The sequence below is a fragment of the Callorhinchus milii genome, unplaced genomic scaffold (genome assembly GCF_018977255.1).
Source record: "Callorhinchus milii isolate IMCB2004 unplaced genomic scaffold, IMCB_Cmil_1.0 Scaffold5, whole genome shotgun sequence".
NCBI lineage: Eukaryota > Metazoa > Chordata > Chondrichthyes > Chimaeriformes > Callorhinchidae > Callorhinchus > Callorhinchus milii.
In genome coordinates this window covers 24753787-24776267 of record NW_024704746.1, presented here as the reverse complement: position 1 = coordinate 24776267, position 22481 = coordinate 24753787, and the positions used below count along the sequence as shown (strand labels likewise).

General features: G+C 41.6%; 1 protein-coding gene across 2 annotated transcripts in view; it reads left to right on the top strand.

The window, feature by feature from the left end:
• Positions 1 to 4480: 4480 nt before the first annotated feature.
• Positions 4481 to 22481, top strand: part of osbpl9 (oxysterol binding protein-like 9) — a 77177-nt gene continuing 59176 nt past the window's right edge. For both annotated transcript variants that reach the window (XM_042335146.1, XM_042335144.1), the window contains exons 1-2: positions 4481 to 4612; positions 17589 to 17639. In XM_042335146.1, the coding sequence (XP_042191080.1) occupies positions 4502 to 4612; positions 17589 to 17639 (162 nt within the window). In that variant the 5' untranslated portion in view covers positions 4481 to 4501. The remainder of the gene's footprint in view (positions 4613 to 17588; positions 17640 to 22481) is intronic.

The window sequence follows — 22481 nt, the reverse complement described above, 5'->3', positions numbered from 1 at the left end:
ACGACCGCTCCCACTGCACCAGGTTGACACACGCATTTTGCCCACAAAATATACAGACAATTAACTTTACAGTATATTCTGCGCTTTGAGATGTCTGAAAGACCTGATAAGGCGCTGCATCAAATGCAAGGATTATTATTATTAAAGAGCTTAACTCTTTGTCCGCTGCAGCACTTTAAGATTAAGTACAATTCCACATGACTGCACACCTTTCTACTTTCACAGTAAGAGGAAATAAGAGCTTAGTGCTAATGAATATGAAAAAATATTCCAATACTGTAACACAATTCGTTATTAATATGAAGCCAAGTATCTGTGAATGCATTTGTATGAGACACTAAATTAAATCATATGAATTGGAGCTTCAAGTGCCTTCTTTTTTAGTAAAATGAATGTTGCTTCCAGAAACGATGTGAATTTTTCAGCAGCATCCTAAATGCTGTAAAAAGGATAACTGGAGTTGTGTATATTTTTCAGATGAAGATAGAACAGAAGCATAAGCATGATTTTTAAATAAATGAGAAGGTAGTTTTTTTAAAAAAAAGAACTAGCTACAAATTAAGGAATTACAGACTAGTTAGTTTAATAATGAAAGCCATTTTACAGAGCACTATTAATCTGCATCTGAGAAGTCAGGATGGTTAGAGAAGCAATACATCATGCCTCACAAATATAGAGGAATTCTATGAGGACTATTTAAATTAGTGCACAAGAAATATACAAGAGATATAATGTTCTTTGAGTCCCTCCTTTTGAGTATCAGAAGGTACTTGATAAGGTTAAAGATTTAAGATTCTTAAAGAAGATTAAAGAGTGGAATTAAGAGCAAATCAACTAACAGGATTGAACATGATCTCGGTAATTGAAACAGAGAAAGTTGATAAATGATACGCTTTACAATGGTTGAGAGAGGGGTGATAGTGATTAGGGGTATTGTCAAAGAAATATACTTTACATTCTCTACTGTTTACACTATAGATAAATGACTGGTGGATGGTAATATTATGATTTATGTTGTTGATAATACCAAGGTGTATAGTGACCAATTCACCAATGTTTGGGAGAGTCTGAGAGCATTTGGTGGAAATGCTCTGGGCAAATTAAATTGACAGCATACAAAACTTACTATCGGAAGAATGCTCATTCCAACACAAAAACCATGCCCAGGTGCCATACACATTTAAATTTTTATGGGTTTTTTATATGTCAGATCAAAAAGAAAAATGAACTCCATGTTTCCAGGGAGTGTCATTCATTGAATAATATGGAAAAAAATAGGATTTTTCATAGAAAATATCAAAGAAAATCTGTAAAGAAAGAAATAGGGCTGATCTGCTCATTGGAGAGGAATGAACTAGGAAGAATTGTATAAAATAGGTGCTTTGGACTGAAAAAGAGACTTCTTTTTTTGGGTCTTTATAGAGGTATATAAGATAATATACAATGGGATTACATAGAACAACAGCTTCCATAGGCTGCAGATCATCCAGAATTCAGCAGCCCGTGTCCTCTCCCGTACCAGGCTCTGCAAACCTATCACCTCCATCCTCGCCGGACCCCACTGGCTTCCCATCACACAGAGGATACAGTTCAAGATCCTGGTCCTCACCTTCAAAGCCCTCCATGGCCTTGTCCCCCCTGCCTCACCGACCTCCTAACCCCCTACCAACCTACCCGCTCCGTTTGCTCAGCAGGCTCTGGCCTGCTTAATGTCCCCAGCCTCGACCGCCCCACTATTAATGGGTAGGCCTTCTGCCACCAGCCTCTGGAACTCCTTCCCACAGTCCCTCCGCCTCGACTCCTTCCTTGCCTCCTTCAAGACCAATCTCAAGACCCTCCTCTTCAACTGTGCCTTTGATCACCCTGCTTCCCTCCCCGATCCCGACCCCCAGCTTGGGTCCGAAACACTGATTATCAAGCGCCTTGGGACATCCTCCCGACATGAAAGGTACTTTACACATGGAATTTTGTTGTTGTTTTAGATAATGTATCAAAACAAAGTGAATAGGCTCGACTTGATATCACAATTCAAGAAATATACCAGTTTTAAGTTGGAGTGAGTGATCACCTAAAAAGTTTTCTCCCGAACAGGGGTGACTGACACCAGCACACCATTGTAGAAAAATGCTTTTAATAATACTATGTCAGTAGGGTTAGTAAGCGCTCTGAGGCGCTACGCTGCGTGGAGGGTGCTATAGGAATGCAAGTTGTTGTTGTTGTATTCTCAAAGAATTAGACCAAAAGGGTAAGAAACCTTTGTACAAACCTTTGTTGTCTTGCGAGAAAATGTTTAAAAAAGGACAATTATAACTGGCAGCTACAGGAGGGCAGTAGTGAGGACACATTTACAAAATTAGATATTTTAAAATAAAGCTTATTTTATTTGCTTTCTTGATACAAAAAAAAAGATCAATTTTAACGGTGCATTTTTTTGTGTGTACACTTGAAGGCAAGATGTTGTGGAATTGAGTACAAGGAAATCACTTCAATCGCTAATACTCCTAATTCTGTATTGTTATATGCACTTTATTTGAAAAACACTGGATTAGGGAGCAAAAAAAATCAGGTACGATTTTATTGCTATCCAACCATTCACTCTGGAAAATGAGAGTGCGTGTGAGTACATCCTGTGAGGGCCATATCAAGTGTCCTCCAAGTTCAACCAGTCAGCCCACACTGCTGTGTAGGTTCATGCGTGAAGCGGTCAGTCACATAACACTGGCTGTTTCAGGACATACAGGAAGGAGGGTAAAGGAGTTAACAAGCACTGGCTGCCGAGGTTCATATATGGATGGGAACCACACGTGGGGTTGACCCCTAAAACAAGGGGTGAAAAATGTCCATAACACGGCTATAAGCACTTTGAGACGTCTCGAGGACAGATCAAACGCAGCCATTATTATTATTACTACGTGTGGGTTACATTTTTTTAAGCCCAAATGACCGAAGTTCAATGGAAAAAAAAGATGGAGTCCTGTAGCTCAGTGGTTAGAGCACTCGCTTTGCAAGTGAGAGACCTGAGTTCAACTCCAGGCAGAGGGCGAAACCTTGGGCAAGTTTCCTTACTCCACACACAGCCTAATAATAATCCCTCCAAAACTAAAACAATAATAAATTGGTCATTTTCAATCCACGACTGTTTGTGGGACATTGCTGTGCGCAATTGGCTGCCGCGTTCGCCCACAAATATACAGTCAATTCACTTTACAGTGTGTTCTGTGAAGCGCTTTGGGACGTCCTCCCGACGTGAAAAGCGCTATATCAAATGCAAGGATTATTATTAAGATTTGAGATTCTTCCTGCAGCAGATAATCACGGATTATACAGGGGGGGAAGTCCATGGCTGTGTGCAATTCTCCCTGCGTGTGTGTGTGCGTGTGCGTGCGTGTTTTGGTAAGGCGAGTATTTGTAGCGACTGTGTATTTTCGCCAACACGCACACAGTCACTACACTTTACAGCGTGTCCTGTGAAACGCTTTGAGATGTCTCAAGGCTGTGATCAGCGCTGAGTCAAACGCCAAGATTATTATTAAAATAACCATCCCCGCACAGCGAGTTAGTGAGCGAGTTATAGAGATAGTTAGTTAGTGAATTACTTAGTTAAAGAGATGGTTAGTGAGTTAGAGAGATAGTGAGTTAGAGAGATAATTAGTGATTTAGTTAGTGAGATGGTTAGTTAGTGAGATAGTTAGTGAGTTAGATAGTGAGATAGTTATAGAGATAGTTAGTGAGTCAGTTAGATAGTTAGTGAGATATTAGTTATATAGTTAGTGAGTTAGTTAGTGAGATATTATAGTGAGTAGTTAGTTAGTGAGATATTATAGTTAGTGAGCGAGTTAGTGAGAAATTATAGAGATAGTTAGTGAGTCAGTTAATGAGATATAGAGATAGTTAGTGAGTAATAATAATAATAATCCTTGCATTTGATATAGAGCTTTTCACGTCTTCTCGACGTCTCAAAGCGCTTCACAGAATAGACTGTAAAGTGAGTTGACTGTATATTTGTGGGCGAACGCGGCAGCCAATTGCGCACAGCAATGTCCCACAAACAGTCGTAGATTGAAAATAACCAATTTTATTATTGTTTTTGGTTTTGGAGGGATTATTATTAGGCTCTGTGTGGAGTAAGGAAACTTGCCCAAGGTTTCGCCCTCTGCCTGGAATTGAACTCAGGTCTCTCGCTTGCAAAGCGAGTGCTCTAACCACTGAGCTACAGGACTCCAGGAGTAGTTAGTGAGATATTACAGATAGTGAGTAGTTAGTGAGATATTACAGATAGTGAGTAGTTAGTGAGATATTACAGATAGTAGTTAGTTAGTGAGATATTAGATAGTTAGTGAGTAGTTAGTGAGATATTACAGATAGTGAGTGGTTAGTTAGTGAGATATTAGATAGTGAGTGAGTGAGAGACAGACAGTGACAGAGGCCCCGCCCCCCGCCGCCTTGGCCAATGAGCGGAGCCGTTGCTGACGTAGCGGCGGTTTGTTTTCACTGCCCGAAGATGGCGTCGTTCATGGAGGGGCCGCTCAGCAAGTGGACAAACGTCATGAAGGGATGGCAGTACCGCTGGTTCGTGCTCGATTACAACGCGGGGCTGTTGTCCTACTACACGGTGAGGGTTTGCTGTGTGTGTGTGTGGGAGAGAGGCACAGAGAGGGGTGGCCGCTGTGAGCAGTACCCGCCGAGCCCGGGGCCGGGAGGGAGGGAGGGAGGGAGGGCAGCGGCGCCATCAGCCTCCGTGTCCCCCCCCCCCCCCGCCGTTGGCAGGGCCTCACTCTCACACAAACTTGATTGGGCGTGGCCAAGTGGGGGGGGGGGCACCCGAGTGACGGAGGAGACAGCCAATAGGGTACGAGATCGGGCCGAGTGACAGCTGCTCGGAGCCAATGGACGGACGGGAAGCGGCATAGTGTAGGCCACTAGGGTTAGGCTGCGCGGTGGCGTAGCAACGGAGTTGGCCTCCAAGGCGGTGGCTTTTGTGGCAGAAACAGCTCTAATAATAGTCAAAATTATTATAATGATCATTAACATACTTATAATGGTCATAATCACAATGGTCATCACAATGATACACACAATGATCATAATCATCATAATAGTCATAATTATAATTACAATGGTCATCATAATCATAATTATCACGATAATAATCCTGGCATTCGACACAGCGCCTTATCACATCGTCGAGACATCTCAAAGCGCTTCACAGAATATAATGTAGTGACTGTGTGATAAAACGCTAATAGGTAAAAGTCATTATGTCTGTTGGTTAAACCCACCACATACACCACCCACATACATCACCCACATACACCACCCACCACCCACACACACCACCCACATACACCACCCACATACACCACCCACATACACCACCCACACACACCACCCACACACACTACCCACCACCCACATACACCACCCTCCACCCACATACACCACCCACATACACCACCCACATACACCACCCACATACACCACCCACCACCCACATACACCACCCACATACACCACCACCCACATACACCACCCACTACCCACACACACCACCCACATACACCACCCACCACCCACATACACCACCCACCACCCACATACACCACCCACCACCCACATACACTACACATCACCCACATACACCACCCACATACACCACCACCCAAATACATCACCCACCACCCACATACACCACCCACATACACCACCCATCACCCACATACACCACCCACCACGCACATACACCACCCACCACCCACATACACTACACACCACCCACATACACCACCCAGATACACCACCCACATACACCACCACCCAAATACATCACCCACCACCCACATACACCACCCACATACACCACCCACATACACCACCCACCACCCACATACACCACCCACCACGCACATACACCACCCACCACCCACATACACCACCCACCACCCACATACACCACCCACCACGCACATACACCACCCACCACCCACATACACCACTCACATACACCACACCACATACTCAACTGGTACCTGATGTCATTCTATTGCTTCGCTCTCTTGCCCCCCCCTTCCCCAAACCTATGTCCTTTATATTCTGAGGACAGTGTCCTTTGAGTAATACCTGGCACTATAGTACTCCCTCCCTCTGGCTCTAGTGTTTGTATTTGTTGGCAAAAGCTCATTTGGCATAATTGCAAGTTGCGCAATGTACATCAAACTACTAACATGCCATACTGAGTGAACCACAACATAAGACAGTCTTAAGAATCAAATATTGTTTAATTGGAGCTTTGAGCTCACAGTCTAGGCTGACTCTGGAATATTTTGGTGTGCTTCATTTGAAACTGACAATGCTGCGCTCTCCCAGCACAACATTCGAGCGTCAGCCTACACTGTGAGCTGTCCGTCTGCATTTACAGGTGGCTGTTAAAGATCCCATGAAAAACTTGGTAGCAGCGTTTGCCTACAAATACACAGTCACTACACTTTACAGAAAACTGTGAAAGTTTTAAGACATTTTCAACATGAGAGGATGTTATATCAAGTGCAAGGGTTATTATTGTGACAATTTCTTGTATTATTGTATTAGCATTTTCCTGAAATGTTGATTCCTTTATGGCCATTACGAATTCTGCGCTAGATCATCCCCATGTTAAACTGCCAACGAATATAAAAGGATGTGGTAAAAAAATGTTGAAACTGACTTCAGTGGATGGTATAGCCTGGAGTGGGAAGTTTTTCCAGCCTCCCTGCAGAGAAGCACGAGTTGGGCACAGTTTCGCCTTTGTGTATGGAGACAGATTTCCTCAGCTCTGCACGGTTTTCTAAAACAAGAGATAGGCCGTTGGCTATGCTGTTATAGTATATTGCAGACTATACTGTAGACCTTAATTACTGGCCTTGTTTAATAGCTTTGTAGTAAAGCCTCTGAACGATGCCTGCCACCTTTGAGCAGAACAACACAAATCTGTGCTGGGAGCTTCTTCAAAAAAATCGATTAGTACAGAGTCAGAGGACAGGGGGTGGGGGTAAACCAGATCTTCTTTCAGTCAGTTGACAAGTGGATAGTGCACTTGTTTACCTTTCCAGTAAATATACACTGGTGTACTTGGTAAGTATTCCTTTCTAAATAGCTTTTTATCAGCATGATTACTAAAGTAGGTACAGACAGATCTTTTAGTCCAGTATTTGCAACAGAAATCCTGGAAATACAGATTCTAAATTAAATCTAATCGCAATGTTAACTGTTTCTAGTATATATTTCTCTGCCTTTCCACATACATACAAGTTTCTAAGACAATCGATTGCTACTCTGAGGATAAGAGNTTTTTTTACTTATATTTTCCCATATTGACCAAAAACCCTGTTAGAGCGGTCTGCAGAAATGTTTCATGTTGAGCTAGATGTGCAAATGGGATTCATGTGAGGCTTTCACCCTATTGCTAATGTTTCTGCGGTAACCAAGGGGGTGGCTATTCCTCATAACACATCACTCTGGGATAAAGCAAAAAGCTTTTAACTAAAGTCATTTTTAAAATTAATTCAGTTTGTTAATTGCTCACAGCTAATAACCCTTTTTCTTTACAAGGTTAATTTTGACAAACTTTTGAGGGGAGAAAAAATAATTTTGCTTTAATACAATATTTATTTCTGTAGTTTCAGAATATTTATTTCTGTTGCTACATATCATAAATATCAGAACCTTAGTTCCCTGTTTGAAGTAGATAGTACTGTATGTGATGAAATGTTTCTGTTTAATTAGGTTGTTAGTACTGTGTGTAAAAAGTTAGCCAATGCGCTTTTTGTTATAAAAATCATTGGTTAATTTTACCCCAGAAATCCAGTACCTCTATTCCCAACAATTTTGTTTGAGTACACCAGTTTAATATACTATAATCAGACAATTACNAAAAAACAGGAAAACATCACTCAGTATGTATTTCTGAGACAATATTCCTCCCAACGTGAAAGGAGCTATACAAATATAATTTTTTTGTTTGTTTTATTTATTATAATAATCCTTTCATTTGATATAGCACTCATCATGTGGTCAAGGACACCCTGCTTAACATATGTTGCTTAACGTATTGGTACCAATAATCCACAATGGGGAATTTGCACTTAACCCAATACAGTGTCGATACATTACCTCAAATTGCCATCACCTGTATTTACCGTAACAAAATATGCTTTCTGAAGACACGTTTGAAAGTAGTAAGTCTATACCTGTACCTGAATGCTAATGACTAAACTGCATGCAAAACATAAAGAACTTTAGCATCTGGACTCTATCCAACCCACCTGTCCCAGGTAACATTAGTCAACTTCATATGGAGCAAGGATTAAATGTGGAATCTTACTGGTCTTAAAACAGCAACATACTGAATGATATATTTATTCACTAATAATGTCTTCAGGATAGCATTGTATGCCTTTGATCTCTTCTGTATTTGTAATTGTCTGCCTCTAGTATATAGACAATAGTATAATATTAGTATGATAGACCAATGGTTTTAGCTGGTTAGATTCCAGCAGTACCCCAACATACACTCTGGGGTCCCCAAGCCTTGGCTCTTGCCAATATTTGTCTAATACTCTGGAAATAGGTAAACAGAAAGCGTCCCCCCAGGGAGAGAGTACGCATTCCAATAAATCTCTGGGATTTCCGTGTGTAGGCGGGATGCATGGAACTCAGATTTAGATACTCCTAATCATGGTGATGGGTTTCTGCATGTGTCAGACACCCGGCTGACCAAAAAACAAATGCAGTCACTGTGCAATGTAGCAGTTTATTCCACAAACTATTGTCAGTTCTCTGCAGTAATTCTGTTGTTTTTTGGCTGGCTTGCGCTTTTTCTATCCCTGTTGCTCAATGTTCCAGATTCTTCCAGAGTGAGGAGTTGAATCCACCCTCCATGGGGTGTGGCTCCGTACTGATGCCACTAAACTGCAGAATTTCAACCAATTTCTTAAAAGCAGCCTTGTCCCTGACATGACAGGTGGCAGCATTAATATTCAATTAACATAACATAACATGTAGGAGCAGGAGGAGGCCATTCGGCCCTTCGAGCCTGCCCCGCCATTCAATCATGGCTGATCTTCTAATCTAACTCCAGCTAATAACCTGACCCTGCCTTACTCCATATCCCTTAATCCCTTTTGGCAAGAGCCAATAAGAAATCTATCTATCTCAGTCTTGAATATGTTCGAGGACTGAGCGTCAACAGCCCTTTGGGGTAGTGAGTTCCATACATTCACTGCCCTTTGAGTGAAGAAGTTCTTCTTTAACTCAGTGCGAAAGGGCTGCCTCTGATTTTAAGGTTGTGACCCCTGGTTTTAGTTTCTCCAACCAGGGGAGACAATCTCCCACTATCTACTCTATCATGCCCTTTGATGATCTTATAGGTTTGTATAAGATCCCCTCTAATTTGTGGAGTCCTGTAGCTCAGTGGTTAGAGCACTCGCTTTGCAAGTGAGAGACCTGAGTTCAATTCCAGGCAGAGGGCGAAACCTTGGGCAAGTTTCCTTACTCCACACAGAGCCTAATAATAATCCCTCCAAAAAACCAAAAACAATAATTAAATTGGTCATTTTTCAATCTACGACTGTTTGTGGGACATTGCTGTGCGCAATTGGCTGCCGCGTTCGCCCACAAATATACAGTCAATTCACTTTACAGTGTGTTCTGTGAAGCGCTTTGGGACGTCCTCCCGACGTGAAAAGCGCTATATCAAATGCAAGGATTATTATTATTATTATTATTATTATTCTGTATTCTAGAGAATATAGGCCCAAATTCGTCAGCCTGTCCTCGTAACTCATCCCCTTCATCCCTGGTACTAACCTAGTAAATCTACGCTGCATCCCCCTCAAGTACATCCTTCCTTAAATAAGGAGACCAAAACTGCACACAGTATTCCAGGTGTGGTCTCACCAGGGCCCTATACAGTTGCAGCAAGACTTCCCTACTCTTATACTCTAATCCTTTCATAATGAATGCTAACATACCGTTCGCCTTCCTAATTGCTGCTGCACCTGCAGACTAACTTTCTGTGATTGGTGTACAAGGACACCCAAGTCCCTCTGGACGCTAACACATTCCAATCTCTCCCCTTCTAAAAAATAACCCGCTCTACTGTTTTTGCTCCGGTGGATGACTTCGCACTTCCCTACATTATACTTTATCTGCCACCTACCTGCCCAATCACCTAACCTATCTATGTCTCGCTGCATTTTTTTAATGTCGTCCTCTGTGTTGACACTTCCTCCTAGTTTTGTGTCATCAGCGAATTTAGATATATTAACTTTGATGTCCTCATCTAGATCGTTGATGTAGATGGTAAATAGCTGAGGCCCAAGGACTGATCCTTGTGGCACTCCACTAGTCACATCCCGCCAATCTGAAAAGGACCCGTTTATCCCTACTCTTTGTTTCCTACCCGTTAACCATTTACCAATCCACGTTAATATGCTCCCCCTAATTCCATGGGCCCTTATCTTTTGGACTAACCTTTTATGCGGCACCTTATCGAATGCCTTCTGGAAGTCCAAATAGACCACATCCACTGATTCACCCTTATCTAGTTTACTGGAAATATCCTCAAAAAACTCTGTGAGATTTGTCAAACATAACTTCACTTTTGTAAAGCCATGTTGACTTGGCCTAATTATATTGTGCCCTAAATACCGCACTACCACATCCTTAATCAATGATTCTAAAATGTTTCCTATCACTGATGTGAGACTAACTGCCTACAGTTCCCCATCTTTTCCTTTCCACCTTTTTTAAATAGTGGTGTGACATTTGCGATCTTCCAATCCATGGGGACTTTTCCAGAATCCAAGGAATTTTGGAAGATCAGACACAAGGCCTCCACTATCTCATAAGCTCCTCTTTTAAAACCCTGGAATCCGGACCAGGGGATTTGTCACTTTTTAGTGCTAACAGTTTCCTTGCACCAATTCTCTACTCATACTCATAAGGACAGGGAGCACTAAGTTGCTCCCTGTCCTTATGCCCTTGGTGCATCTCTATTGTTGGCAGACTTTTTGTGTCTTCCAGGGTGAAGACGGATGCAAAGTACCCATTTAGGGACTCTGCCGTGTCCTTATCCCCCATTACAACTTCTCCTATCTCTGACTGAAGTGGACCTACATTTACCCTCACTAGTCTTCTTCTTAATGTATTTGTAAAAACTTTTACAATCAGACTTAATGTTCCTAGCCTGAAATGTGTTCACAACAGAGGCAGTATTTTGATCTGATGCAGTTGTAAGGTGAATTCTTTAACCAAGTGCTTCAAACAGTCCTGACTCATCTTTGTACTTAAACAGCGGACATTTTTCCAAGGTTTGGTTTTTACAACAGCGAATTCTCAGTACTTTGTGTACAGATTTCTAAGATAATTTTCAACAAAAGAGGAGAATGTTGCATCGAATCTGCATTACACGCTGGGTTTGTCTGTCAATAGGAAGGGTGATCCTCTTAATTTCGTTAAAGCTACACAGATTAACCTACTACCCCAGAAAGCATCTTCATGGATTCTCTGGGCTTAAACTCTAAGGCATTTATTTAGGTGAATGATTCTGTTGCCTGATGGGGGAGGTTGAGAGAATTAAATCACCCTGAAGGGTTTACGAATACTGTTTATTAAACACAAGTATGAAAGGTAATTAAAATAAAGACTATTTTTTAAAATACCTGTATGTAATATTAGAATGTTTCAATTAATCACCATTTAGGAGCCACAGAATTGCTTTGATGTGGGTGAGTGAACATTAGTTTGGGAGTAAGTTTTTTTTGAAGCAACACAACAGCTTAAGAGCAGTTGATGCATGAAAATCCCTTCTCGAATGACTGGAAGTTCTGTGATTTATATCTAAAGTTTGAATTTTTTCAACACTTAACAGATAATTAATACACTAGAGACTAAAAAGGATGCGTCTTTTGCTCCATATTTGACTGGACAATTTCAATGACTGATCAGTGTTCAACATTAATATCTCTTTCTCCCTTTGCATAGCATTTTATTGAAGTGCATAGTTCTCAATATCTTGTTGTAATATCCAGTGTGACACTCGTAATATCAGCACTGTATGTTGTTTTACAATTACATCTCCAACTTTTGTCTCAAATACACTGTTGTACTTTCAGCAAGTTTGGATGTCCAAATTCTCGTGCTCCTCAATTGTAATCAGACTTTTTCCTTTCTATCACTGTTCAAAAAAAATCCCAAGTTTGTTTCCTTTGTGTGGAAATAGAGAGTGCATTAATAATAATAATAATCCTTGCATTTGATATAGCGCTTTTCATGTCTTCTAGACGTCTCAAAGCGCTTCACAGAATATACTGTAAAGTGAATTGACCGTATATTTGTGGGTGAAACGCGGCAGCCAATTGCGCACAAACAGTTGTGGATTGAAAATGACCGATTTATTTTTTTTGGAGGCATTATTATTAGACGTTGTGATCAATGTGCTTTTTCCTCTTGTACTGCTGTCCAGTTGCTGCTCCTCTTCCTGATTGTTCTGATTAGCATGTTTTGTAGATATTGTTACTGCTTCCCATCTCTTTATTGAAAGCACATTATTCCTCATTATCTTGTCTAAATGGGCACAGGACTATTGTGTAGTGATCAAGGTGGACATTCTTCTCCAGCTGAGTTTGTTGTCTTGTTCTGGCCCTACTTTTGCTGGAGATCACCCATCTCAGAGTAGTGGTTGTAATCTGGGATTTTTCTGGTTATAAAATTGGGTTCCACGCTGGGCTATGGCTTTCCTAACCCAACTGTCCGGGTTTTTTCATGTTTTATTTTATTTTCTGTAGTTCCTGCTGTTGTGACCCCAAGATAGATAATGTGCTCTGGAACAAAATGGTTTGGCTGCTGATATAATCAGTCTGAAATGAAATAGTTTGGCTACGGATATAATCAGCAAAAATGCATTGCACCTTATTTTTTTCAGCTTCTCAGCTTAGAATTGATTGCAAGTATCCTTTGGAGTATTTGCTTATTCCCGATCTACAGCTCAGTCTTCTTTAGTACTGTTCCTTGGTACAGCGCCTTGGGACGTCCTCCTGACGTGAAAGGCGCTCTATAAATGGAATCTTGTTGTTGTTGTTGTTGTTGTTGTTCCCAAGCTGATATAAAACCATTTGTTTTTGTTTGAAAGAGTTGATCAGTGCAGCATCAACTATTTTTATTGTGCATCTACCTTTCCCATATATCCAGAGGGAAATTCATCTGATTTCAATTCTTACTTGAGATGTATATTTGAAGCACATACCCTCTTGTTCTGCTTTCATTATTTAAGTCAAGTAACCTGCTTCTTCTACATCACGCATGTCTCCCATCATTCTGGATAGCTGGATCATCTTCTGCTCAGTCATTTTCTATTGGGAACTAGTAAAGCTTTGTGTCCTTATACCTGCAGATTTGGAATTCTCTTTGTTGCTGTAATCTGAATCATCTCCACCTTTGATGGGAATGTGTCCAAAATCCTACACAATATTCTAAATGGGAGAATTTTTTCTTTAATTAAAAAATTGTTTCCTCAAAGAACTGCCACATCTGCTTTCGTAGATGACCTGGGCAAAAACAACTGTAATTTCATACCCCACCTGTAGTAATATTCTGCTGCTGTTAATTAAGTACATATGCAGATACTAATTGTAAAGATGTTTACCACAGCGGCAACTAATCGAAATAGACATGGGAAATTAAGGTAGTGTTCCATAACAGTCCATGTTTATTTGGAGGGATGACGATTGCTGTTTTAAATTTATAATACAGATGTTATCCAGTACCAAAACAACAATTACAGATTTCATTGGGTTTTAAAAAGAGACAACCTCTGAATACTGAAAAAAAAATCAATTGTAAAAATCCCCTTTTTCCAGAGGGCATAATGTTTACCAGGCCAAAACTGAACACACCGCTGTCGAGTCTTGGAAAGTAGAATGAGGCTCTGGAATTAAAAATCCATCAAATTGGGAAGTTGTGTATGGGGAAATTGTAGGTCCAACACACACTATTTGACCAGTGGCAGAGGAAAGGCATAAATAGTCCTTTGCAGAAGTTGCATATGATAAGCCCTTAATAGCGATAAGTATTCTAAATAATGACAACATTAATATAGATTAACTGCCTAGATAATATGTTCTATTCTGGTAATCAAGTCTATGCATGATTATGTGTGCCTAACAATCTTACATTTAGAATAGTTGACACAGGTTCAGCTGTGGAAGCTTCTATTTCATACCATTTGTAATGAAGAAAAACCAAACATAATGAAATCACATAAAATTGTGATTTTTTAATATTCTAATAGGTGTCAATGTGACTCAGTTGGTCGTGCGTTTGCTTCTGAGCCTGAAGGTTGTGGGTTCAATTCTCATATTGTACTGTAGCTTTGATAGTGCTCAGGCTGATACTCAGTGCAGTATTGGGGATGTGCGGTATTGTTGGAGGTGCCCTCCTTCAGATGAGACATTAAATCATCCGCTTGTTCAGGAAAACATTAAATTGAGAAAAAAATTCAATTCAAATCCATAGTTTCTTCTTGCGTCATGGCCAAGAATCCTCCAGATAAATTGGTGATTAATTTTGTTGTTGATTGTGGAACCTTGCTGCCTGCAAATTGGCTTATGTTTCTGCCCATACTGCACTTGACAGAGAACTTTGAGGCTTTTCCACTTAATAGATCCTATATCGAATGCAAGGATTATTATCCTACTGAAATGTGGTATTTGCTACAGGGTTTTTTATGTTATTGATTCCAGTTACTCAATGCTTCATTGAGGAACTGAACAGGTGCTTTATAAATTACATTTTAACATAATCTGATACTGTATTTGGATGTTTTAATCTGAAATGTGTATGAACAAGTTACATTGCAGGAATGAACACTAACAGCATAATTTGAAAATGTTGCATGTATATGAGATATTGATATTGCACAGAGACAAAGTAACCTTATCAACAAACAGAATGGCAGTGCGATTCTCAGCAAATCAATTGTTTTTACTGTATTTGATACAGCTCTCAGAATGCATTCTCAATTCTCAACTGTCCATTAAAAGAACCACAACAAATAAGTACATTGCCAAAGAAAGCTCAAATTTGTTCCTGTTCACAGAACAAAAATGGTCTATCTTCTCATGGGTAGAAGCTATCAGTGGCAAAGCAAGTCATATCTATGTTCATGCTTGGGGGGTGGGGTTGTGAGCTGATTAGTGCTTTCAGTTATAACAACAACAACAACAACAAGATTCCATTTATAAAGCGCCTTTCACGTCAGGAGGACGTCCCAAGGCGCTGCACAGTTGGATCATGACCATAAGTGTATAAGAGGAACGATCGTCTTCATTCCTGTTCCATGGACAAATAATTGCCAAACACCTATGGGCTGCAGTCAGCTGCCCTAATAACTGATACCCCAGAGTTGTGGCCAGTGCCATGTGTGAGTTATAAATTTTATTTAAATTCCACAGAATGTTAAATTCTGTTAATGTGCTTAAAATGATTATTCAATTTCAGTTGTAATTTGATGTGTTCAATTTTTAATTTTAAAAGTGCAACTGATGTGGCTTTGGGTTTACTGTGTGGGATATGTTGCATATGTTTTGAATATTATTTTAAATTGTTCTAATTTTGACTGTTGAAAATGTACAAGTGCTTCTGTAAAGACAAATTCTCAAAATAAATAAATATATTTATTTTAGTCGATACTTTAAATTCAACAGTGGCAATTTAAAACTGACTTGATGTGTTAATTGTTTTTATTTTATCAGACACTAATTATCCTGTAGAGAGGTTTGAGACATTTCAATGACATAAGCCACTGTTTAAAATGTGAGGATTATTATTATATAAAAGGCCACAGTTCTTGGCATGAGCAGTCCATTTGAGTACAAATCCTCGATGATCTGGGAGTGAATTAATGGAGAACAAAATAGGTCTGACCTGAATAAGAATTCCTGCAACTGCCCTGAAGTAATTATTTACAATACATTGTGTATGGATGCTTTATGAGAAATACCATAGCAAACTAGTTGTATTACTAAATTAGATTCAAATGATCTTTTCATCCTAGCAGCCCTTTCGACAATATTAATAATTAAACAGCATGGTAGCTCTATGGTTCTCAGATTTCATAGATGAATCTCAATCATGTGCTCAGACAGCCATAATGTTAATGCTGAAGGAGGATCTCTTATTGTGTTTTACTTTGAACAGCTACTAGTGGGAAATAGTGAGGACAGCAGATTTCTGAGTACATTTTGTCAATGTGTGCATATACTGGGCCGGCTTAGAAAGCAGAGTAATGAGTACAGCATGTAGCAGCTTGCTGGATGCCACACAGCAGGATTGGTAACTGCAGACAAGTTAAGACGGGTTATGGAGACGAAAAGGACATTGTGCAAAAGCAGCCTGAAAAAATCTTACTTCTGCAGTTTGACTGTTCTGTAGAAAATGTCAGAGTTGTTCAGAGTAATGTAATGCATCTTTACTATTGTAAGAAAAAGAAAGGAAGCGGCACAGAGTGATACTTGTACAACTATGGTCACCATACTGTAGAATTGAGGCCATGTCTATATTTCACTCTTGCTTCTGAGTGAGAAGATTGTGGATTTGAGCCCCACCTTGAGTCTTTGAGCTCACATAGTTTAGGCTGACATTCCAATGCTGTGCTGGGTGCTGTCCTTCATGTGAGATGTAAAAGGTCCAATTGTGTTTATTCTGTAAGGATATCATGTGAATTAATCTTGTGATCTTGGGTGAATGACCTCCTCTTACTATTCTGATCTACGACTTGTAGATGGATGGGCGACAGAAACGTGGTATTACATAGTTTGCCAATCAGACTGCCAGCAAAATCCTGGCTGCGTCTTACTGCAAAACTGCGTTGCTGTTTGCAGTGAGTTGTTTCAGCCACATTTTGCTGAAGCCTCCAATGTCAGTGTTGCCACAAGTGTCAGACATGTTGTTGGTAGAGAACAGTGAACATATACAAATTAAATCAAAGTCTTGTTATGTTCCTGGGCATTCAGGAACCCCCAGGTGAAATTATGACAGAAATTGTAGCAACTATCCATAATGTTTTGTCAGTTTCAGTTAATAAAATATTGATTCATACTAATTCGATATTTAACTTTTAGCAAAATATCTAGTTTTCAACTTGTCCAAAAAACAGTGTAGCTTGATCATAAGAGAAGTGTGTGTATCCTGAGGCATGTCAATGGTGTCTCATTATTTATATAATTTGATGTAATTCCCGAGTAAGGAATTCAAAGACATACAGTTGAGGATTCCCAGTGACTGAAATACATCACGATGACCGGAGCTGAGCTTCCTGAGGACTGACGGGAATGCAATCCTAGTAAGGAATTAAACCCCAACATCTCTCCTGACATTGCAGTAACTTTCTCTCCTGACATGGATCTTTTGCGTAATATCTGTCTACACTGAGGATTTGTATGGTTTATATCCATGAGTTATCTCCATGTGTTTAAAAGGTCTTGATTGGATTGTATTTCATGTATTTCTGTAAAACTGACAACATTTTAGAATTCTGTTTTTGTTTTTTGTTGCAGTCCAAGGACAAAATGATGCGAGGCTCCCGGAGAGGCTGTGTCAGACTGAGGGTGAGTGCAGCATGGTGCTCGATTACCAGCCCCCTCCTCACCCAACCACAGCAAACTATCAGCACAACTTTTCAATTGTTTTTAAACTGAGGCAGCCTCACTAATATCTTTTGAGGTTTTAAGCATTCATATGACTCTTTTACTTTTTTTTGCAATACCACATTTCTTGTGTAATATTGTGACTGTTTATTGTGGTCCCTATGAAGGTCAGTTTATGGCATATTAGATGTATCCGAACAGTATCCTTCATGGTTCTAAGCTCTTGGATATGTAGTGGAAGGGTTTCTTGCGGCCCCTTTATGTGGGCAGGAGCAAGGATGTGTGTGTATGGGCAGGAGGCTGTGTGTGCAGGGTTAGGTGTGTGTGAGCTGTGTGCAGGGTTAGGTGTGTGTGAGCTGTGTGCAGGGTTAGGTGTGAGCTGTGTGCAGGGTTAGGTGTGTGTGAGCTGTATGCAGGGTTAGGCGTGTGAGCTGTGTGCAGGATTAAGTGTGAGTGAGCTGTGTGCAGTGTGCAGGAGGATGCTGCTATCTGGCATTTCATGCTAGATCATGTTGCTCACCAGGAAGCTCATAGGGGTCCCGCTACTTTCTATTACCTACTGAACGCTTAAACTTGCGCTTGACGGGAGTCAATAAACAAGTAACTATGCTCCTGTGGTGGGAAGCAATGCAGGGTGTCCTTGGAGCTGAGCCTGTTCCAAGGTGATGTGCTTGGCATCAGAATGTCAAAATCGAGTCAATCTGGTAGTCCAGTTCCTGAGCCAGGCAGGTTTGCAGTATTCCAGGCCGCTGTTGATGACAGACCTCTTGGACTAGCTCAAATCAGCATGACTTGAAGATGCAACACAGGGAGCAGGGATTCTTCCCACTGTTAACCCTACATGCTAAAACCCTAACTGGTAGGTGGTGCCAGCTAGACAAACAACAGGCAGCTTGCCACACAGTGCTCTCAATGCCAAGCTATGCAATTTTAGCTTGTTGAACTTCAGTCATAATCCAACACACATTCTGTGTCTCTAAGTCTTGGCTCTCACCAGTCGCTAATACTCTCCAAGGTTAGGGAAGCAGTGTCCCTCCTGGGAGAAAGTGTATATTTCATTCCACCCACAGGGAATTTTCTTTTGTGGCGGCTTACATATGTCTAACCGAGTCTGGCTTGGCGATGGGTTTCTGAATGTATCGGACATTTGGCAGATCCCCTTGCCTACATTGTTATGATTATATTTTAGGTGTCACGTTTAACTGTACACTTATCAATGGTGAAACTAATTCTTTGATTGCTGTTTCATATTCTATACAAATCGTAATTGTTTGCTCTTCCGCAATATATTCCTAAGTTATTATTAGTACATCTTTCCTGTGTAATAGTGGTGGTGTGGCCAGCACATGCGCAAAGGTCAATTAATACACACAAATTGTGTAATTTTCTAGTTGAATCTGCTTATGGGCACATATGTTTTGTTTTCCTTTTGAGTGTGCATAATGGTTACTAAATTAAAAACAAATCAATTCAAGGTGCAATTATAGTATCACTGATCCTCTGTTTCCTCCTAGTTGTAATTTACAAATTACTCTCCTGCTCCTCTTTATGTCAGTATATTCCGTATTTCTCGATTCTGTGCATTATTGGACACACCCTCATTAAACCTTTACACTGCTTGTGCGATTGATTTGCTGACGTGTTTTTTTTGGCACATTCTGTGTGTTGCAAAGTCAGGGCAATTAAACTCCTAGTCAGCAACAACTGGTCACTTTCCATTTGCCTGTGCTTTTTCCTGATAACTTTAACCAGTTGGATTGCATTTCTTTCAGACAAGATCCATTAGACATTTTCAGTGCAGTTGTGCTGATTTGTTTGCTAATTTTGTATTTGTTATTCTTATTTGCTCCATGTTGAAAGATCTTTATCTTTGTGAAACAATCTCATTCCTTGATTTGCAAAGGGCAGAATTGTTTTGCTATATTGTCTATTTAATTTGTATTGCTATTTTTTCCCCACTATCAATCTTCTCAATCTTTTTGTTGTTTAAAAAAACAAATTGTGCACTTTAAATATTCTTTCATATTTTTTAAAATGATCTACTTTGTTCCTTTGCATCTTACAAATACAGTTTCTTTCCTCATATTAATCTATTTTGGCTATTCGTTGAAAAGCAAAAATCAGATCATTTGTTTGATATCTACAATGTGTTCTATTTTCTTTACTCGTTCTGTTTAGCTTCAGTTCTTCTCCATTGTTTCCAACACTACGATTGCTTTGTTTCGTCCCCACAAGGGAAATTTGTATGCGTTTCAGTTGTGTAAATTCTCAACAGGATTTTTCACTTTGTCTCGACGAATGGCTTCTCCTCCACCCCCGTACTGTCTCATGTGGAGTCCTTCAGGGCTCTGTCCTCGGTCCCCTCCTCTTCACCCTCTATATGCTCCCCCTGTGGTGACATCATCTGCAGACATGGAGTTAACTTCCACATGTATGCGGATGACACCCAACTCTACCTTTCCTCCTCTACTCTCAACTCCACGACCACCGATGTCCTGACGGCTGCCTGTCCGACATCGAGTCCTGGACGAGAGACAACTTTCTTCAGCTCAACGTGCGAAAAACCGAGGCCCTCCTGATTGGTTCGGGTCAGCGCCTCCGCACCTCAGGCGCTGACACCATCAGCATCCAAGGCTGCACTCTCCACCTCTCAAAGCCATCAGGAACCTCGGCGTTTTGTTCGACCCTGAGCTGTCCTTTCTCCCTCACATCCGCACCACAACTGGCACCGCCTTCCATCACCTCCGGAACATCGCCAGACTACGCCATTACCTCACCCCTCACGCGGCTGAAACCCTGGTTCACGCCTTTATCACCTCAAGGCTGGACTATGGGAACTCTCTCCTCGCCGGCCTTCCCGCCACCTCCCTCCACACTGCAGGTCATTCAGAACTCTGCAGCTCGTGTACTGTCCCGCACCAGGCTTCGGGACCACATCACTCCCACCCTCGCTCGCCTCCACTGGCTCCCCATCCCCCAGAGGATTGATTTCAAGATCCTCATCCTCACCTACAAGGCCATTCACGGCCTTGCTCCCTCCTACCTCTCCAACCTACTATCCCCCTACCTACCTGCCCGTACCCTCCGTTCCTCCGGCTCCGGTCTGCTCCACGTCCCCCGCCCCAATCGCCCTACCATTGGTGGTCGGGCCTTCAGCCTCTCAGCCCCGAGGCTCTGGAACTCTATCCCCCAGTGCCTTCGCCGCTTCCTCCCTTTCCTCCTTCAAGGCCGGTCTCAAAACCTTTCTCTTTGACCGAGCCTTCAGCTCCCCTCTCGACTCTCTTCCCCCTTCTCGCTCCCTCCCATCCCTCCCCTCACCCTGACCATTTCCCCCCTCCTCGCTCCCTCCCCTCACCCTGACCATTTCCCCCCTGCTCGGGTCATGACCCAACTGTGCAGCGCTTGGGACGTCCTCCTGACGTGAAAGGCGCTTTATAAATGGAATCGTTGTTGTTGTTGTTGTTGTTGAATGCTTCCAATAAATGGCAAAGAATTTGTCACAGTGCCTGGAGCCGCTCCTCCATTGGCTCAGTCGGTTTATCAAGTTGTGGGGGGGGGGGGGGCGGGGGGGTGAGGACAGATTAAGGGACAAAAATACAAAATAAATTCTGAGGGGATAAAACATTTATTTGGGCTGATTTATGAGGTTCTCCTGCTGGACTAGGGGGTAAATATTAATAATTATAATAATAATCCTTGCATTTGATATAGCGCTTTTCACGTCTTCTGGACGTCTCAAAGCGCAATGGGTAAATAGTAAGCCACAAAACTCTGGTTGCAAGCTCAGTTTCTTGACTGTGCTGAGTAAATTGATCTCAGGTAAGGCAGTAATAGAGGTTCTACAATTCAACTTAGCTTCTCGTATAATGAGGAATGAAAATTGATATGTGTTCCCAGTACTGATTGCTATCCAGTGACTCTCAACCAGAATGGGGATGTGTGTGTGTGGATGTCAGGAGAGAACACAATTTCACTTGGCTCTGATAGCCTACACAGTCAAATAACTTGCTAAATTGGCGGTTGATGTGGTGCTGTTGGCAAACTCCCCTGGAAATCACTCACCATATTGAACACTGCGATATTCAGTGGGACAAGATGGTGGATGCCCCACGTGTGGCTTCAATGCTCTGCATGGTTTAAGAAGGGACTTTGAAGGTATTAATTGGAAGATACAAGGGAAATCCATCTCAGTTCTTGATTTATCTTGTTATTTGAGGGTATCAGATATCTATACACCAATGTTTGCTTGGATCCTGCCCTTAAGGAGAAAGGGCACTCTTGTCATTCTTGATTCCTTTCAATAACAAATCAACACCAAGCAGTCAGGTGGTTTTGTAATAAAAATGGAAACTTATAACAATAACAAAATTACATTTGTATAGCGACTTTCACGTTGGACGTCCAAGGTGCTGGACAATCAGTGTTTCGGATCCGAGCTGGGGGTTGGGATTGGGATCGAAGGCAAGGTCGAAGAGGACGACCTTCAGATGGTCTTGAAGGAAGCAAGGGAGGGGGCGAGGCGGAGAAACTGTGGGATGGAGTTCCAGAGGGTGGGAGCAGAGTGGCTGAAGATCTGCCCGTCAATGGTGTTGTGTGCAAGGCTGGGGACGTGAAGCAGGCCAGAGTCCGCTGAGCGGAGGGAGCGGGCAGGTTGGTAGGGGGTTTGGATGTTACAGAGGTGGGGGTGTGGGGGGCAAGGCCATAGCGGACTTTGAAGGTGAAGACCAAGATCTTGAACTGATCCTCTGTGTGATGGAGAAAGCCAGTGGAGTTGGGCGAGGATGGGGGTGATAGGGTCTCGGA